The 20,218-nt window shown below is 37.5% G+C and overlaps 1 protein-coding gene across 5 annotated transcripts in view; it reads right to left on the bottom strand.

The window, feature by feature from the left end:
• The window catches only part of map4k1 (mitogen-activated protein kinase kinase kinase kinase 1), a 52,151-nt gene that overhangs the window by 8,037 nt on the left and 23,896 nt on the right, over positions 1-20,218 (bottom strand). For 4 of the 5 annotated variants that reach the window (XM_027022949.3, XM_081700029.1, XM_081700031.1 and 1 more), the window contains 16 exons: positions 16,952-17,016; positions 16,605-16,649; positions 9,219-9,236; positions 8,982-9,027; positions 8,570-8,732; positions 7,961-8,058; positions 7,264-7,305; positions 6,968-7,046; positions 6,536-6,612; positions 6,101-6,161; positions 5,444-5,546; positions 4,977-5,035; positions 4,024-4,127; positions 1,171-1,348; positions 682-750; positions 353-445 (listed from right to left, as the gene is read on the bottom strand). In XM_027022949.3, the coding sequence (XP_026878750.2) occupies positions 353-445; positions 682-750; positions 1,171-1,348; positions 4,024-4,127; positions 4,977-5,035; positions 5,444-5,546; positions 6,101-6,161; positions 6,536-6,612; positions 6,968-7,046; positions 7,264-7,305; positions 7,961-8,058; positions 8,570-8,732; positions 8,982-9,027; positions 9,219-9,236; positions 16,605-16,649; positions 16,952-17,016 (1,300 nt within the window). The remainder of the gene's footprint in view (positions 1-352; positions 446-681; positions 751-1,170; positions 1,349-4,023; positions 4,128-4,976; positions 5,036-5,443; positions 5,547-6,100; positions 6,162-6,535; positions 6,613-6,967; positions 7,047-7,263; positions 7,306-7,960; positions 8,059-8,569; positions 8,733-8,981; positions 9,028-9,218; positions 9,237-16,604; positions 16,650-16,951; positions 17,017-20,218) is intronic. The other variant, XM_027022950.3, reaches the window with a different exon arrangement.

The following is a 20,218-nucleotide window of genomic DNA, read 5'->3' as shown; positions in this document are numbered from 1 at the left end:
ACACCCAGGAATGGGTCCACTGTGTGTTCTTTCTTGTCTTTTTCTTATTCAAACAGAAATCTGCCCACATCAGACATAGGGCTTCTGTAGCCATGACTGACAATTTCTTGACCCTCCTCTTCTATGAACTTGCACAAAGACATTATAATTGGTCCCCATTTTATTGCAGTGTCACAAACAACTCACAGCAAGAAAGTATGCCACTATAATGGCCTAATCTGAAATATAGTGACCATCGTGAAAGACAAAAATTTTGTGCATTCTGATACCGGCATTGCAATGCTAAGCAGGATCCTTTATTAATAAGTGCAGGAACAGCTATAGCCATGTAGCCCTCACTGTAGTCTCTTACCTATCGTTTCTACTTGTAGAGAAAAGCTGATTTCTGCCTGTGACCTTCTTTGACTTCTGAGTGCCCCCTCTAGGTTCACCATATATACCGTATCTGTTGAAATAAGGTTCACAAATAATTTGTTATAATAGTCAGAGCAAAGTCAGTATGTATTAAATTATGACAATTGCACTGACCACACCAAAGCAAGCATTTAGCATGCTACTAAATTTTATTTATATTAGTTTCTTTTTACTAGTTTTGGCTGAGGTAATGGTCAAATCTTCCAAAAAAAAAAACTCAGAGTAACAGATATTTATCTTATAAAAACCTATAGAAAGTCCACTTACTCTCAATGAGAACAAGGAGTGTGTTACTATCCAACTGATTCACCTGAACTCTCTCTGTACTTCGGTTCTCTGATATGCAGACAAGCAGGCACACACATACAAGCAATAAACTACATGTTGTCCTGTGTAAGGCTGGCTGTGTGTGACAACTTTTATTTTATTTAATTTTGACACAGCTATTTATATTTACAGCTAATACACTAATCAAAACATGGTTTTGTATACTATATTCAATTTCTGCTAAAAGAGTCCCCATGAGCTTACATACAGTGGCTCATTGAGCATAATATAGCAGATATCATCTAGTCTATCAACAAGTGCAACATGTCTTCAAATAATTTTGGGGTTGACAGAAGAAAAATGTAAAAATCTCACCTAACAAAAAGAAAATCACAAACTTCTGCTGCACTGTTTATATTCTATATTTACTTGCAGATATAAAAGATACTGCTAATAATCATTATGAGGATTATTGTTGTTGTTACTTACCCAGTCCAGTACTGGTAAACCAGGAAGTATTGGAGTTTAGGTTGATGTTTTCTAGGAGAACAGGGTGCAAGGAGTTTGGACCCCGGCTAACTCCAATACACACTAATGGATACTCCTGTTCTGGCACTACTAGCATCTCAAACACACGCAGAGGACTTGGCAGTGGGAAGTCGAAGTTCTACAGGGGACACAACAAGGGAGAGCATGTCAGTGCAGCAGCAGTTTAGCATGCTAACAACTTAACCCTCATACTAAGTGAGCTTCACCATGATTTATTTATGTGCACTGTTTAAAATGAATAGCTATAAACAGCTACACAAAGTTCTGTATGGCAGCAGTATCAATCTCTAACTGACTTGATTAGACTTATGATTCTTTTAACAATTAATTCAGTTCATTAATGGCTCTTCACAGTATTTTCCCTCCTTACTCAAAATGTTAGCTATATTAGCAAGAAGTAGTGATTATCTTCATACTTCTGCTTCAGTTCAACATTTATCAACTGACCCTCCCACACTTCACACTGCATTGCTCTACTCGAGTAACAGAGATTGCATGCGCATACAAATGTTGTTTTTGGATGCAAGTGTGAGAAATGTTTCTATTTACATTTTATTCCATAAAATGTGACCAAATCAAAATGGCTCAGATTTCTTTTTGGGGTTGAAGTTACACCAAATACAAGAATTTGTAGTAGGCATTTTATTGCAAATTTTGGGTTGTATTGAAAATTGGGCTCAATACAGCTCCAAATTTGCCAGCCCACTAAATCTTAAAGCAACAGTTTTGCTGGTACTTACAGGAGGCAATGTGGATGATAAGTTGGTAAGTCTATTTTTAATTAAGTCTTTTTTTTTCATTTGACATTTTATTGAATAATGTAGCAAGCAACGAGAATATACCAAAATGGCACAGGCTAACATTTGCAAATTTTATGTAATTTAGCTCAGCTACAAATATATTTTTATATGATACATTTTATTTGATTACATTTTTGAAATTGGCAAGTTATTGACTTTGGTCACTAACAAACCTTTCAGACCTGGTTAAACAAATATAAGCTATCTAAGATTAGCTAATAGCATTAAACATCTAATAAATGCACAGATGATAAAAATCTAAATATGTTCTTAAAATATGAACTGTGGTGCCTTCTAATTTAACCACAGAATTTGAATAACCTCCATTTAAACACAAATAATTTAGAGGATTCTGCTGTTGACCCCTAACAGTCTTTTACCTCTTTAGGTTCAGAAAAGTAAAGCCACATTGAACCAATTCCCAGCCTATGCCATACTGACTAAGGTGGTTACGTTACACTAAGGCTGTCAGTCAGTCCATTGTGGTCCATGCCCACACAGTAGAATGGTAAAAGGCAACAGAGAAAAAACAAAACTAAAAATATTCCTTTTGATGTCATTTTAAGGAGAAAAGTTGGAAGGCAACTGGAATATATAACATTCTTTGCAGAAATATTTACATGTTTTAAAAACAACTGTGTGGGCCTTTAAATTAATTTGGGTTACTGACACACTGTGGGGCTAATACAGAACTTAATGTTTACATTTTGCAGTCCTAAATTTTAAAAACAATACAATGTGGAAAATGTTTGGGAGGATATGAAAGTATTTTGCAGTGTACTAGTGACCTTACACACCATCAGAAACAAGGCCAATGCTAAAAAGAAATAGATCAGCCATTATATTTTTTGAGGAGTATATAATTCTTCGGGGCTATTTGTTGACTGCATAACATAGTTAAAAATAACTGTGTAACCAAACAATGTGTACCTACATGGATGATTACATGGACAATTAAGAGTTTACAGATTTTATCATGATAATTGCTGGCCAATAGCTTTTATAGCTAATTGTTTTTAGTATTCATGTTTGGTGCCCTACTGATTCATCACACTTTTGAAGTTTCTATGTTCTGAATCATCCCTTAACAGGTATTGTTCAATGGGGCGGGTGGGGGGGGGGTGTCTCCGTACCCCTTTATCCAAGTAACTCTTTCTTCCTTGGTGGATTCTCAGTCCTTTTCACTGTCAATTTGTCTGACTACATATACAGACCTTCCAGGTTTGTCCCCATACTCATTGTCAAAGCCATTCCAAGGCCAAAAATTGTACCATTCACTAGTGAGTCTTCTTCCACCCCTAACTAACTTAGTCAATACAATTATACACACTACAATGTTTCTTATATGTGCCAAGATATTACAGATTACATAAAGGTCATATGAGGGTGGACAGAATAAAATATATAAGTCGCCAGGGCTACCTTTGTGGTAAGAGTGGTGTTAAGTGTGCACATCAGGTTAAAGTGGGCACAAAGAGTCACGTCAGTCATATCAGTCACATCTGACATTTTCAGCTGCATGAAGCCACAATTAAGGGCTAAACTGATTTGTTTATCTTGCTCATATTGCAATATTTATTTTTTATACCTTGGGAACATGGTTAAAGAAAAAATCATGTTACAATTAATTATGAGACTATAAATAATTTATAACTATTGTCTAGTCAATACAGCCATACTGCTGTCATTTGTGGCATCAGGAAGCATATAAATGGTCTTAGGTCAATAATATCATGCACCATCTAATGTAAAACTGAACCAAGGTATTCTGGTTTAACAGCAAAGCACTGTATATTTTATTATAATTATAATCTAATACATTAGACTTATATTTCAACACAGCCTGTTTAAGTGATTGGTTGACGCTAACATGACTAGTTGTGTGTCTTAAGACATTAGAAGCAATGACAACATTACATTACATTACAAACAAGCAAACTTGGGAAACCAAAGTAACAGCCAGTGGCTCCCTAAGTGCTTACAAGTCACTGACCTTTATGAGCATGAACTTGTGCATTGGCTCATACCACTGCAGGAGGAACACACTAGACTCCAATGCACCGCACAGAAACACACAGTCTCGCTGTGTATTATGGGCTAGGGTTAGAGGAGTGTCAAAGAAAGAAAGACTGCATTACAAGGCATTTCTCTTCATGTTTTTTAATTTTTTTCAATGTCTTTTTATGTGAATGATCTCTGAGGGAGTAGCCTAGATTTGAGTTTGATGGCTTTAGAGTAATGTGGATTTAGGACATTAGAGCAGATTTATTTAGTTATATGCCAGTTATAAAAGTAGTCAAAATGTTTCAAACAGGGATTACACTGCTGATGAAGGACCTCTGACTGACATGTCCTGTTTCTCTATAAGCCTTCTGTTCTTCACTGCAATTTTGATTACCTTTACATCTTTTACCACATTACACTGCAGTTACTCCCTTGAATTATCTTCATATATACATACATATACATACATACATACATACATACATACATACATACACACTCATATATAAATGTGTGTGTGTGTGTGTGTGTGTGTGTGTGTGTGTGTGTGTGTGTGTGTGTATATATATATTCAAAATTGTAGTAAAGTACAGAGTTTCCAGAGAAACAGAACATTTTGGACAGAGGTCCTTCATCAATTTTGCAAGTAAAGTGCTTCTGAATTTGCAGTAGGAGCCTGTTTACATATGAAAAAGTAGACGTTCAAATCATAACATTCATTCCATGGGGTTCTAACATTCGAAGAGTGTGGGTGAGTTCTTTTAATTATATAGAGTATTTGAAATATTTCTTTTTTGCAATTTCTATTGAACTAACCCCTTGCCCTCTTGCCACTCTTTTGTGCACCCCACAGTTTAAATACCTCTGATTGAGCATAATGTGGATTTGAATTCTCTCAGCAGTGAAAACAATTATCTTTCATTTTAGACTGGTTTGTCTTACCAACTGTGCAGGCTCTGCATCCCTTGGTGTCTGGAATCTTGGTTGTGATTGAAAGCTTTCTGTTGACAAAGACAGTTAAGTGAATTAAATATGTTTGTGTGGTTATGGTATGGTGGGTGGGTTAGTGGGAATGCAGTAGTGCGTGCATGACTGCGTGCATGTGTGTATGTACACACGTGCATGCATAAGTACAAAACACTGTGGGTAACTGTGCAAGTTTGCAAGACATAAAATGTTTTTTTTGTAGGTCAGCTCAGTGCAAGTTGAATGCTAGAGTTCTACTGACAGTCCTGGAGACTGTGGTTTCTCCATTTGCAGCCTCAGCAGCGCAATGGCTATGATGCTAACCTAACTGCTTGTTCTGTTCTACTTGTGCGCTGGAGCCACTTTCAGTATACAAAGTAAGCTTTTTCAGAAAAAAAATGAAATCATGTGTATTAGAATGTGTGTGCGTTTGCAGTAGTCACCTGGGCAACAACCTGTGAGTTGGCAGAGCTACCATACGATGCTCTTTTCGTGCCTGTTCATACAGTTCCTTTAAAGAATGTGAATGCAGCTGGGAGGACTTGCCTGAAAAATACACAAACAATGTGATCAGTTAGTGTGCTTGTATTGCATTTACATAGGAATGATCCAGGCCTTTTATGCCTTGTACTTATGTGCGTCGGCTTACCAGGTAAACATATTTTGAACATAAAGTTCTTACCCAGCTACTTCAGTGTAGGAGTATTTTAATCAGTTTCTAGGTCTTTTTTTCTGAAACATTTTAGCATTTATTTTCTAAAAAAGACACAGGTCTAGTCAACCTGTCTTGGGCACTATTGCTCTGCCAGCCTGGCTCTACGACTACAGTTACCACTAGGGCTTGGCCATCTCATGCCTCAGTCCCTCTGGCTCTACCACAAGCATCTGTCACCCGTGCTTAGCCACCATGGCTCTGAGGCTGTTATCCATTTTAGTTAATCCTGTCAAGATAATTTTCACATTTACTCTTTCAGCAGTGAAAAGATCCCTCATTACCTCCACACACAGTTCTTTTAGAAATCCATATAATAGATGTTTTACTATTCTATTTTTGAAATTTTTATTGCAACACATCTATTTTTATAGTAGTTTTGCTGTACCTGATATAGACATTAAGACGTTATTGATGGTATGCACCCATATGCACTTCCCTGGAAAAAGCTTAAGTAAACAAAAAGAGAATCCACAGCAGTGAGAGAGAGAGAGAGAGAGAGAGAGAGAGAGAGAGAGAAAGAGAGAGAGAGAGAGAAAGAGAGAGAAGCAGAGAGTGTATGTGAGATAGAGAAATCTTAGATCATGAACTACTGAAGCTATGATCTTCACCTACTGAAACAATTTTTAAGATTAAAAAAAAAAAAAAAAAAAAATATATATATATATATATATATATATATATATATATATATATATATATATATATATATATATATATTATGTAGATAAACATTTTCATGTTTCATATTATCACAAAACGTTGTGGGCCAAATTGGCAACTAAATCAGAAATAGTTACAGCAGCATGTCTGAGTCTCTCACCAACTCCATAGTAGGTTCAGAGCTGTTCAGATTCAATGTAAAAATCCCTTCATCAGAACCCACAATCAAGTGGTGGTCTGGAGACAAAAAGATAAAGAGAGATTGAAAAAAAAGGAAGATAAAAAGAAAGAGTTTTAGGAGAATGAGACAGAGACAGTAAGTCAAAGGTAGATACAGAGAGAGTGTGTTAGACTTTTTATTAATAATTTTTTTTAATTCATTCATTTTTTGTTTTGTTTTGTAATTGCTTCACTGTTAACACTTATTTCACCCATCTACAAAAATTAGAGTAAATAGAGCAGTAGAGCATGTTGCTAGTAACACGAAGGTCACGGATTCAGTTCCTAGACAATACATGCTATGGCACATTCATATATATATATTTAAGTTGCTCTAGATAAGAGCAAATGCTGTAAAAAATATATATTTTACCTTTGGTGTTGGGGTGATCCCACACTGTAGAACAGTTGACTTTTAAAGGACAGCCATGAAAGACCTTTTTAAATATGATCTGATGAGAAAGGGGGTAGGGCATCTGTTATTATTATCTGTTATTATCTATTATTATACTGTTATTATTAACTGGCATCTGTTATTATAAACAGAATTTGAGAATGTTTGCTATCCTATGTAGGGTTTATATTCACCTAATTTTATACAGTAAGATGAGGAAATATTCTAAAAATGTACATATACATCTTATAATTCAGGGAACTTATAGTTCATACCGGAGGCTTCCTCTGCATTGGACTGATACATTCGGGTGGGTCCTGTTGGGAAAAAAAGAGTTCAACCCTGAGCCAAACTTAACATTAAAGCAAATGGTCTTTTTTTGTCACAGATATGTCAATCCATCATGAATTGGTGAGAGCAGGGGATTGTGAATAGCCTCCAAAATAAGAGACTAGAAAACAGCCCCCAGAATTAGAGAATAGAGAACAGCCCACAGAATGGTTCGAGCATCTGGGCTGAAAGAACACAGCTTGGTTCCAACTATGTGCAGGAAAGCCATGTGGACACTAGAAATAAAGGCCTGCTTATAGCATCCCAAATGAGTTGCGCAATGTAAGACTGTCACAGATTCCAGTTAGGGGAAATATATTCTCAGTATGTGTATTACAGCCCACTACCATGCATTTTACAGTAATGTCTGAATTGGGATTTTTCTTCAGGACCAAGTATTCTACATCAAGAAAGAGGGTGTCTCTCACTTTATTGCACTGATTTAATTTGCAGGGAGATGATTGACATATTCCAAAAAATGGCTCCTTCTTCCCCTGATTTCATTGTGATAGGAGATAATAAATGTGTACCATGCAATGTGCAATATGCAAAAACATGTTGTGCAAAGAAATTATATATATTCTATAAAAACAAAAATTGACCCTGATGCTGATGATGTTGCATGTTTTTAGGAGTCAGTACCTTAGGAGGCTGGCAGCGCCTCCTGTCTTTCTTGGGTGGTAGAACAGGAGGCTGATCTGGTAAGGGGTCTGTCCCGAAGCCTGAAAATGTGGAAGGGTCTAACAGAATGCCCACACACATACACACAGCAGGTATCAGGGGTATTTTTAGGATCACTGTACTAGGTCTGTAAATGTCTAGGTCTGCTGTATTAGGTCTGTCTATATATAAATATGTGTGTGTGTGTGTGTGTGTGTGTGTGTGTGTGTGTGTGTGTGTGTGTGTGTGTGTGTGTGTGTGTGTGGCTGTAATTGCATCAGTGAACATGTCTCCATCCAAGTGGACTTTTTAATGAAAACTTCTTTAGAGCTTAAAAATCTTTATAAATATAAGCAATGTAAACAGAAATTGTTGGTAAAATTCTAGCTTAAAATATTACAAACAACTTATATCGATTAATGTTTTTAGATGCTAAAACAGTTTTTGTAAAAATCACTTAAATGGAAAAGTGCCCAATCTTAACACTGCTGTGTGTGTATGTTTTTGTCTGTCCATGTTTATGTGCATGTGTGTTTGGCTATGCTCATGTTGTGTACCTATGGGGGAGGATGTGCTGTGTGTATTATTCACCTGAATTGACATTGCGGATGGATCGTGGGCGTGGGATAGGGCGAGTACATGTATGTGTTCCACTGGAGGTTCTAAGAAGGGGAGAGGGAGCTTGGAGACTCTGTGCTTTGCATCGATCATCCTCTGCAGCCATACTTTCCTCTGAACTGCTGCGGATCTTCGGCTGGACACACACACACACAAAATGCTATTTGAAAGCGCAGTGGATTCTATATGATCTCTTTTTTTGGTGATGATGATGATGATGATGATGATACAGGTTATTTAAATGGAAATGGGAAAAAGATTTTGTCTGAAATTATTCATTATTCGCCCCTAGAAAAGGTTCTATTTTGGATTATTTAACCAGAAAATCTTTTTTTAAAGTATTTTTCTACCACATATATAGTATAGTTCTATCTAGTACACCCACCTTTGGAGGAAGAGGAGGAGGGACATCATCAGCAGGCAATGTACAACTATTAAAGACAGAGAGAATGAGAGAAACATTGAGTTGGAAGAAGAGAAATATGGAGAAAGAGAGGAATAGAAGAGGGATATTAAGGTTCTAATTAGTTTAATAATTATTTTTATGATTTTTGTGTGTTTGTATGTGTGTGTGCATGTGCCTACAGATGCAGAAAGGTTCTAACTCAGTTAGGGCACATACCTGGTGAACTGGGCAGGTCTGTGGAAGAAAAAAGAATCAGAGATTGTAATTCAACATGAAACTACCCATGAATATTTTGTTCCACCTTAATGGAAAACACTGGAGTTTCATGATGAAAATTTCCTTCTCCTCTTTGATGTCATTAATAGTTACATTTATATAGTGCCTTTCTCAAACCCAAGAATGCTTTACAGACAGAAATCAACTTTTTATAGTCAATTCACAAACACACACCAATGAGAAGCAACAATCAATTTGCACACAGTATACTCTCTGTCAGAAACTACAGCAATCTGGGGAACTGACTGGAAAGCTCCACCCAGATAGGGACTCGAACCTAATTACCCTAGTGTCATTTATGAAACGTCAAAAATCTGATGATGCTGGTGAAAAATAGTTTGAATTGATGTCATGGATCCAGCAGTTACCTGCCTTTCTGTAATTCTGCCCCAGCTTCAACCCTAACTAATCTGCATTTGGGAAAGGCCTCAACAGGTAACTCACCACATACATATGAGCAAGCTCCAGTTCATAGCATTAGAAATTGCATGAATTTTATTGTCAATGGGCTATATCCACCATTAATTTAATTTCCAGTAAAAGATGGTAGAGTGGTTTGGAAAGAATGGCATGAAATTTGCAATCAGCTATAGGGAATTGGAGAAACTGGTGAGAATTCTTTGCCTTGCCAACAAAAGAGGCTATGGCATCCAATTCATGAAAGCCACACATAGTAGTAGTGTGACCCAGTACACTTAGTAGTATGACCCAGTACTCATTGGCATCACCCAGTACTGATAGTATCATCACCCAGTAAATGCTAGCATCACCCTTTACTGATGTAGTATCCCCTGGTACTCATAGTAGTATCACCCAGTACTCCAAAAATGGCCAACAATGGACACTGGCTCAGCTGATTGTTAAAAATTGCAGAGAGAATAGAAAAAACTAAATCCCCAAGTCTCCCCTGTTCTTTACATGCTAAAAATATGAATATGGACTGGAGCCTCATCACAGCAAGAAATGGTGAATTATATACCAGAATAAATTTTAGAAAAGTTGGAATTGCTCATGTGGGCTCTATGGACCCTCTATGGAAGTTCAGTCTAGAGCAAGATGAAGAATTGACTCTAGCCAAATCTTCACTCCAGCAGTCCTCTTCTAGCACCATACCCCATTTTGTGTCCCACTTAGCCTTAGTTCTAGAGACATATATTTTGGTAAAAGATAAAATCTTATTGTAAAAAATTGAGATAACCCCTTTCTTAATATGCACTGTGAAAGGACTTTCACAAGGAATATCTAGGGTACACTTGTAGAAAAAAGGAGTTTTTGCACAATGATGAACAGTTTCTTTCTAGGAAGATAACACTTTGGACATTTTAAACCAAACTACAAAAAACACCATCATATAAATCCTTGAAATTTGTAAATCTTACAATCTAAGGTTGCAGGTTTGAATAAGCAATTATTACATATCAGACTCAAGGTGGACATGTCCATGAAATGAAACATTTTGTGAAGCATTCCAAATCTACAATTTAATAATTGTAAAATACTAAATAATCATACCTGTAAATTACCTGTAAACACTAATGTGGTCAGTTGAACAATAACTAATTTATCAGTGTCACAGTACCGCCCCCTCCTTGCTGGCATCTACTGGCAACTTGCAGCAAATGTGGACTTTTGTTTGTGTTATTCCTGTGTTATCTTGTCGCATGTCTTATGTTTGTCCACACCTTCCTCAGATAGTGTGTATTGGATATTACTAGCCACACCACCTGGGGGTTATTATGTTATTATGTTGCCTGTAATTAAGCCTTTAGTTTTTATGACCAATGTCGGTCATTATTGTTACATTGTGTTTTTTTGTTTGTTTGGATTAGTGCATGTTTATGTTATGTTTTGTTTTTGTGCTTCAGTTAGAGATTTGCATTTGTCTCTCTTTCTTTCTTTTATTAGTCATGTTCTATGACTGTGACAATCAGCATAATACAGTATTTTCTGTCAAGAAATACATGCCATTATCCCTTTACAAGACATTAAAATCTTATAGCTATCACCATAGTCAGGGCCAGTCTGGGTCTACACAGAGCTCTGCTGATGCCTGGTCAATCTCACAATATCTACAGAAGTGTATACTGTGGCTGAAGTTACCAGAAAATAAGGTGCATGCCAATATTGACTGTATATTTTAATAGATAATTGTTAAAAATAGTGACATTCTTCTTTAGCATTTATTCATGTCTTGTTTTAGAAACTGAGGCCATCATTCTCTCATGTGAATCTCTAAATTATTCACATTAATTTTTCATATTTAAGTGCTTCTACTCATCCTAACTTCTCACTCTCATCCACCTCATCCTCACTCACAAGCTGCCCTCCTGTGCCAGCTCATCACCACACACTACCAAAATATGCCAGTAGTGTACCTCCAAATCCATGGTCTGATACATGGCCTTAGGTACCCACAAAAATGCAATGCCAGCATCTTCCTTTGAGGATCTATGAAATAAATAGCTATACATTTTACTAAGAGGGGCATCTATGCTCATTTTGAGCTGTTCACATATGTCAAAGTACATCAAGTTTTGGAGAGTTCTATTCGGGACTGTGGAGAGAAATTGTGCATTAATTCAGAACCAGGTTTAACCACTGTGATGTCCAAACAATTGTTTCCCTGGGCTTGAATGGGGATTTGACTTTCCATGTTATTTCTTTCTATGGCTCATTTTGCTGAGAGCCCATATGAATATTGATCAGTGATTGCTGAATGATTCTGGTGATTGTATGCCTATTATAACATTATAATTTTGTTCTGTTTTCTCATCACTTTACTGGTGTCTTTCACATCTGCTGACAGTGAAAGTTCACTCTACCAGCCAGTCCTCAGCTTGTTTTGCCTGGTATGTTTTATTTTAAAATTATTTTATTTTCTAACAAGAATAAGGTAACTAATGAAATATCTTGTGCAGATTATATGTCCATCTGTGTGTCCATTTGTAAAACTGTATTAATTGTATTTTTAATTAAGATACATTTTGCTCAACAAAACATACTGCAAAAGAAATAAAAGTGGAGGGAGTGTTCAGATCTAGAAGTATTTTCTGCCATTTTACAGCCCCATCCCTGCCAACCCAGGCCTTTTTCTTCTTTTTCTTCCCTTTCCAAAAAAAGGATTTTGCAATTATCAGTCAAAATGTTCATGGATGGAACTACCCAAGATAGAAGATACTTATGGAGACTCCACCTAATTTTGTATTTCATAGGAAACAAACCCACGAAAAGCTGGCAGTGGATGATCAGCATCCACTGGACCTGTTGGCATCTCAGACACCAACTGATTCAATTTTCAAAGAACTTCTTAGAACCAAACACAAATTTACTGCGATTACTGAATACTGAACAGGCCATGCTTAGACTTTGAAAACACCACTTTGAATTTGGAAACAAACATGGAAATATTTAGCAAATCAGTTAAAACAGGAAACAGAGACGTCAATAATAACAGCAATCTCAGACACATCTGATAAGATAATTCATGACCCCTTAGTTATTATTGATGTTTTTAGAACCTTCTACTCCAATCTCTACACTTCTGATAAGAAAGCCTCATTGGAAGAAATTGAAGCATTCCTGAATAGTGTCTCCCTACCTAAACTATCTGCAACTGTATCAGAATCAATAGTTAGGCCTCTTTCCTTTTTTCCTTACTAAATTCCTATTTCTAATGCCTAATTATAAATCACCAGGACCTGATGGCTACCCAACAGAATACTATAAACAATTTTGGCCTCTTATTTCACCTCTCATTTTTAAAGGAAATCTCAGAAATTCTTCATAATGCATCTCAACATACGAACACTGCTCTTATTACAGTTAACTTAAAACCAAATAAAAATCCCATATTGCCCCATATTTCATCAACTGGATGAAAATATTATACAACTTACCCTCAACAAATAGATACATATCAAGACCCTTTTAAATACAAGGATGCACTTATCACTATTATTGTTTTGTCTTTTCAACCATTGGCTGAGTCCATTAGACAGTGTGACAAAATCACAGGTATACAGTAAAATTCATAACAGCATACAAATGGTTTATACAGATGATATTTTATTATATATATCTAGTTCGTCCCTGTCCCTACCATCAGTGTATGATCTGAAAAACAAATATAGCAAAATGTCTGGCATTCATATCTCCTCCAACAGATGTATACCATGTTCCTTTAATGCAGGAAATAACTGATAATTTAGAAAGATGGAATAAACTACCACTATCCTTAATTGGCCAAATATCAACAGTTAAAATGAATATCCTTCCTAAAATCAATTACTTATTAATTTTATTAGAAGCACCAAAAACCTTGAATCAAATTAACCTCACTCCAAAAGCCTAAACATCTTGGAGGACATGGAGCTCCAAATTTTTTATTAGTACTTCTTATCCAACCAATTGCTTTACAACAGACACTGGACAAGTAACTCAAACCAACCATGGTTAGACATTGAAGATAGCTTAATTAAACAATTGGACATTAATAGCATTCCATTAATTTACAAAAATGTAAATGCAACACAATAAGTAAATGCTTGGTGCTTGGTTGAATTCAAACAAAATTCTTAATTACAGCTATTCTCCCTCTGATCAGACATTTTCATTGAACAATGCTATGTTTTTAATAAATAACACACTTTATTTTTTTCTGCAGGGTAGCAGAGGTATAATCAGCCTGGCACCTGTCTGGTGGCTTGTTCAAGACCTTTGATAACATTACAACTATATATACAAATATATACAAGTCAAAGATGTTCTAAAGAAAATAGTCTTTAATAGAAAAAGCAGAGACCTTTGTAACCATACTTCCCACTACATAAAACTACTGCCTTAAACCTCAGAAAATGTTAAACTACACCATATGGGGTTTAGCCACAGTGATGCATGCCCACATTGCCCAGCTTTAACAGACAATGTTTTCTGGACATGTCCCCCTATCTAGCAGTTTTGGTCAGAGGTCATGCACAAGCTGTCAGAGATCTTGTCATCCCTTTCTGTCCCATTATTGTTCTACTCAATGATCTCTCTTCATTCTCAGCACCTAACCACATCAAATCCTTTATATTAATATCACTCAAAATTGCAAAAAAAGTTATACTACTGAATTGGAAGGACATAACCCAAATATCAATGAGTCATTGGCTTAACCTCCTTGCAGATCATTCCAATTTAGAAGGACTCACAGCAAACCTCAAAAAGAGTACAAACTCATTTTAAAAACCTGGTCCCCATATTTCCAATACACTGAGAGTTGACTCCTTTCCACAGGTTTTAAAATAAGGTGAAAAATATCTATAGAAATTAACAACCACTCATATCATAATCTTAGCATGCAAAAAATGGGGGTGGGGGGGGAGTTAAGTGTTTTTGTATGTCTGTCTTGTCTTATCCAATTTGTCTGTTGTCTGTATATTTTTCTTTCCTTTGACAAGCTGGGTGGGATGGGAGAGATGGACAGGTAGAAGGGTGCTGTAGAAGAGAGGGGTGAAGTGGAGGGAGGTTGGGCGGTTATGGAACCTCATCACCTTTATATATGTATACAAACAATGAACTGTGTGATATCACTAATGAAAAGGAAAAAATAAAATATGAAAGTCAATGTCCCCATAAACAAGGCAGGGGGAGGGGTGTGGCCAAGAATACTGGCCTGGTCATTTATTGAAAAAAGAGAGAAGATGTACCCTTCAAAATGCCTCGCTCCCTCAGATTGTGCAACATTTGACCAGACCACCCTTAAATAGTACTACTATCAGGGAATTCCTTATGTAGTCACTTAAAAACAATTATTAATGCTTGGCTATGATTCTTGGCTCTGTTGCAGTGGTTTACTATGCACAAATAATTTATGGGATTTTATCAGATTGACGAGAAGAAGAATCTTTGGTTTTGCTCTTAAAGAATGTTCTTGATATATTGATATCTGGGTGTCAGGCTTGGTAGGAAGAAGAGGAGTCATATGCAGATTGAGATTATGAAGTTAAAACCAATAATTTTATGAAGATTATGAAGAATAAAACCAATCAAGGGGCAGTCTAGAAGCAGAGTCAAACAGGCTTAGCCAAATATCAGGCAAACTCAACAGATTAGGGACCACTAAAATGGGTATACTGAATAAACCAAGTATAGGACAAAACTAGAGAAACAAGATAACCACAATACCAAATAGCTTGGAAACATAAGGCAGAGCAGGTAGAGACTTCACAACATACAACACAAACAAATGGGGTATAAATAAGGAGACACATTAGAAATAACATGACACAGGTGAAGTCAATACACTGGGGATCAGGAATACACAGGACGATTAAGGGGAATGTAGTCTTCAAGAAAATGATTTGGAAACTAATAGCAGTGAATACACTGAAGCTGGCATTTATTTGTCAACACTATGGATATCCAAAATAGGGAGACTAGCACAGATTTGCCACTCTTCAATGCAATGCCATCAAGTGCCATCTTAAATCCACAATTGACACTTAAGGTATCAAATGTAGATGATATCCTAGTAAATGTTAGTAACCTCTTCATGTTGTTCCTTTCCATGCCAAAAAGCAACACATCGTGTGCAAGGAACTTTTCTTGCTTGCACCAATTGAAAATGTTCCTGAGAAACACGTCGAATCAGGAAAGGCTGTCAAATATAGCAGTACTAAATATTGAGTCAGCAAGTGTAATTTAAGTGTAATTTAAAAAAACAGTCTGTGCCATTCCTGGTGGATGCCATCTTGCACTTCATTAAGATAGGGCATTGTTTATACTGTACTTTTATTTAGATAAAAATGGGTCATTAGACAGAGATGCAGTGATATAAACCCAAATGTACTATTGGCTGAGCTGGAGGCTTTTCTGTTTCTTAATTTGTGATTTTTGCTTCTTTTTTTTTTGCTCCTGCCAACAAAAGTGTCAAAGTTGGCCATTCAGAGCAGTGAGGGGGCACACTTTGCTTGAGGTTCCACTGATTCTTCTGCTTTGATGGAATACCTTATAAAATGGCTAAGCAATGCATGTTAAGAGGACGTAACAGAAGCCTTTTAGTAATAGCTAAATCAGAAAGTAAATCCATTAGAAAATTGTATTGGCATAACACTAATATATGGTTAATTGAGATTGCCTAAACAGACTAATGTGGCTACCATTACAGGAAAGTTAGTCAGTGGTAGTCGGACATTAGTTAGTAGTTGTGTGATCTCATGATAAATCTAACAGCAGTTAGCAGAAAAATAATAACTCCTAAAACTATAAGAGGTAGCATTTTTGGGTGAAGTAGCTTATTCTTTCAAGAGTTTATTTCAGTTTCAAAATAAATTCAATTCTTACATTTCCACATCATCGTAGTCATCATCTGAGTCCACGCTGTCTTCTCTGTCAAAAAAGAAGACATAAATATAGGCTATTACAATGTATAATTGGGAGTATGTGTGCTCACTTGAACAATATTTTGATAAGAACATGCATATAAGCCTCATATAAGCAATTTGTGCCTAACAGAAAAACATATAAAAGAACAACAGATTTTATACATGAAAAATTAGGGTTATATGTTTTGTCTGATCAAAGTAAAATGTGAAGAAAATTAATTCAGAATTTCCAGAATTTCTGGGGGGGGGGGTTAACATCCATGTCTTTTTTATAATTTCTTAGGACATTAGTGCAACAGCCCTTACCTGGCTGGTTTTTTGGGTGGAGTGTCTGGAGAGCCCACCCACTGACATTTAAATGAAGGCTGCAACTACATGGAGAAAATATAAATAAATATAATTATTTATACTACATAATGTTGTTCTTAATAAAATCACACAAACTGTCATCACAAACTTGAGCTTTGCCCTGCCCCTCTAGGTAATCTTAATCCTCACTATAATATAATTGAAACCAAAATTGTAATTGTAAGATTAAACATAAACCTTATTCAATTCATAATTTTCAAAAGTGTGTCTCTGTTAATTTTAATAATAAAACCACTGTTCTGTTAAAACACACACACACACAGTAAATTTAGACAACAAATTATTTCTCTGATGAAACTTTGAACTGGTAGAGAGGGCTTTCACTCCCCCACCCCACCCCCGAGCTATGGACAGGACCCAGGACCCCTCTGGCACCTTGATGCTTAGCAACAAAACCATAAATGGCCTAGCTGATAACTTACCATGCTGGCCTAGCTTTCTGGCCCTTCCCCCTCTACTTAGGTGTCATAAAACTCACAGATTGGAATGCTGGAAGCTTTTACCAGCCTGATTATATTTCAAGGAACTTTGACCATAAATTCAATCAGAGTAGGACAACCAGCTTTTCTTAACCCACAGAAATATGCTTACAAATAAATATGTTTCTCTTTCCCACAGATTCACCAAGTAACACTTGGTGATTGGTCATTTAATTTACCATGATGTCAAATAATAATCAACCAGTAATGTATGGTTATTTTAACATAATCTCCAAATTGTGATGTTTGCTCCTGTTATTTTATAAGTATCTGTTGTCGCATTATTGTGTTCATTACTTGTTTCTCATTAAATTGCATTACTCACCCAGATTACATCATCTGTATTTTGCTTACCTCATGTATATTATAAACAAATTTTACTCACTTGTAGTTTTGTTTACCAGAAATCCTATATGAACTAAACACCCATGGAACTTTATCAGAGACTAATCAAAGACTAATTTTTCATTTCCTAAACCAAGTCAATAACCTCTCACTAAGCAGATAGAAATACTTGAATCCATGTTATCTTAGTTCAAATTTTTATGTTTTTGTTTCTTTTGTTACTATCTTACTAATTTCTTATCATTATTGTATATTCATCTGAATTTATTCATCATGACTTATAATGGGTAGAAGCCCTGGGTCCACCCAGAAGCCCTGGGTGGACAAAACCATCCACAAGGCTCTGAACTCTCGCACTGCTGCCTACAACGCGCGGATCATCAGCAGGAACATGGACGAGTACAATTCTGCGGCATACGGAGTGCGCAGGGCGGTGAGGGAGGTGAAGTGGGAGGAAACTAGAGTTACAGTTCCAGCAGAGTGGCTCTAGATCCCTGTAGGAGGGACTACGGATGATCATGGACTACAGGATCCCACCCTCTGGACTGATGAGTGCGGATGAGTCTGGCAAACGAGCTAAACACGTTCTTCACTTGCTTCGAGGTTACATCTAGCAATGCTAATGCTAACAGCACTAGCACTAACAACACTAATGGTGCTATCGGCACAGCCAATGGCGCATGCGCAGAGCCCACCATAGAACAGTGCCCTCTCATCATCACGGAGAGTGACGTGAGGAGAGCGTTTAAAAGAGTACCAGACGGTATCTGCGGGAGAGTCCTCAAAGCCTGCTCAGAGCAGCTAGCCCCGGTATTCGCCAACATCTTCAATCTCTCCCTGACACTTGATATCATCCCATCCAGCTTCAAGCGATCCACCATTGTCCCCGTCCCAAAGAAACCTTGAGCCTCCGGCCTCAATGACTACTGCCCTGCTGCCCTCACATCAGTCATGATGAAGTGCTTTGAAACGCTAGTTAGAGACTTCATCACCTCTTCACTGCCAGCCTCTATGGACCTACTGCAGTTTGCATACCACCACAACTGCTCCACTGATGATGCAATTGCTCATCTGCTCCACACCACACTGACCCACCTGGACAAAGGGAGGGGTAATTATGTTAAAATGCTGTTTGTCAACTACAGTTCAGCATTTAACACTATCATCCCCTCCCTACTCACTACTAAGTTGGAGGATCTAGGACTGCATACATCCCTGTGCGACTGGATCTCCAGCTTCCTAACAGACAGACCACAATCAGTATGGGTGGTCAACTGTGTCTCATCCACCCTCACCCACAGCACTGGAGCTCCTAAGGGTTGAGTCCTAAGCCCCCTGCTCTACTCACTGTACACCTACAACTGCGCAACCACTTCCAGCTCCACCATCATTGTCAAGTTTGCTGACAATACCGTCGTCATGGGCCTGATCTTGGACAATGATGAGAGGGCCTACCTGGAGGAGAGTAACACCTGGAAAACTGGTGCCAGGGAAATAATCTCCTCCTAAACGTCAGCAAGATAAAGGAGCTGATTGTGGACTGCAGCAAGAAGCAGGAGCAGCACTACCAACCTGTGAGGATCAATGGACCCACGGTGGAGAGAGTAGAGAGTTTCAGGTACTTTGGAGTTCACATCTCGCAGGACCTGTCCTGGTCCCGCCACACCAACTCCCTGGCAAAGAAGGCTGGTCAGCGTCTTTACCACCTCAGAGGCCTAAGAGATTTCAGACTGCCCTCCAAGGTACTGTGGAACTTCTACACCTGCACTATTGAGATCATCCTCATGGGAAACATCACAGTCTGGTTTGGGAACAGCACCAAGAGGACAGACAAGCACTCCAGAGGGTGGTGGATTCAGCAGAGCGCATCACTCATATGGAACTTCCTGACCTGCAGACTATCCATTACAAGCAATGCCAAACCAAGGTCAGGAGGATTGCGAAGGACCCCACCCATCCAAATAATAGGCTCTTCTCTCTGTTGAGGTCAGGGAAGCACTTTCGCTCTCTGAAGACTAATACAGAGAGACTGAAGAGGAGCTTCATCCCACAGGCCATTCGGGCTCTCACAAAACCATTTCACTGCGAGTTATATCGTGTATGACTATGTACGTGACAAATAAACCAAACTTGAAACTTTTGAAAATTTATATTGAACACACTCATCTAGTTGAGACCGGAATTCCAATACACTGCCAGTTATGAAACAACTAATACCTCTGAAATTGGCTGCCCACAAAGTCCTATATGGCTCTCACTCAAGCGAGCTCAGAAGGTCCAATTCCTTGGTCTAAGAATCCTGGTCTCCTCATCATCATTAGATAATATCAGTGTCACTCGAACAACTTCAAGGAACAGTGAGCTTTCTTAAAGTCATTTC

Source organism: Electrophorus electricus, chromosome 17, assembly GCF_041902795.1.
Source record: "Electrophorus electricus isolate QZ-2024a chromosome 17, ASM4190279v1, whole genome shotgun sequence".
NCBI classification, from domain to species: Eukaryota; Metazoa; Chordata; class Actinopteri; order Gymnotiformes; family Gymnotidae; genus Electrophorus; species Electrophorus electricus.
The sequence above is the reverse complement of the archived record's forward strand: the minus strand, read 5'-3'. Positions and strand labels throughout refer to the sequence as shown.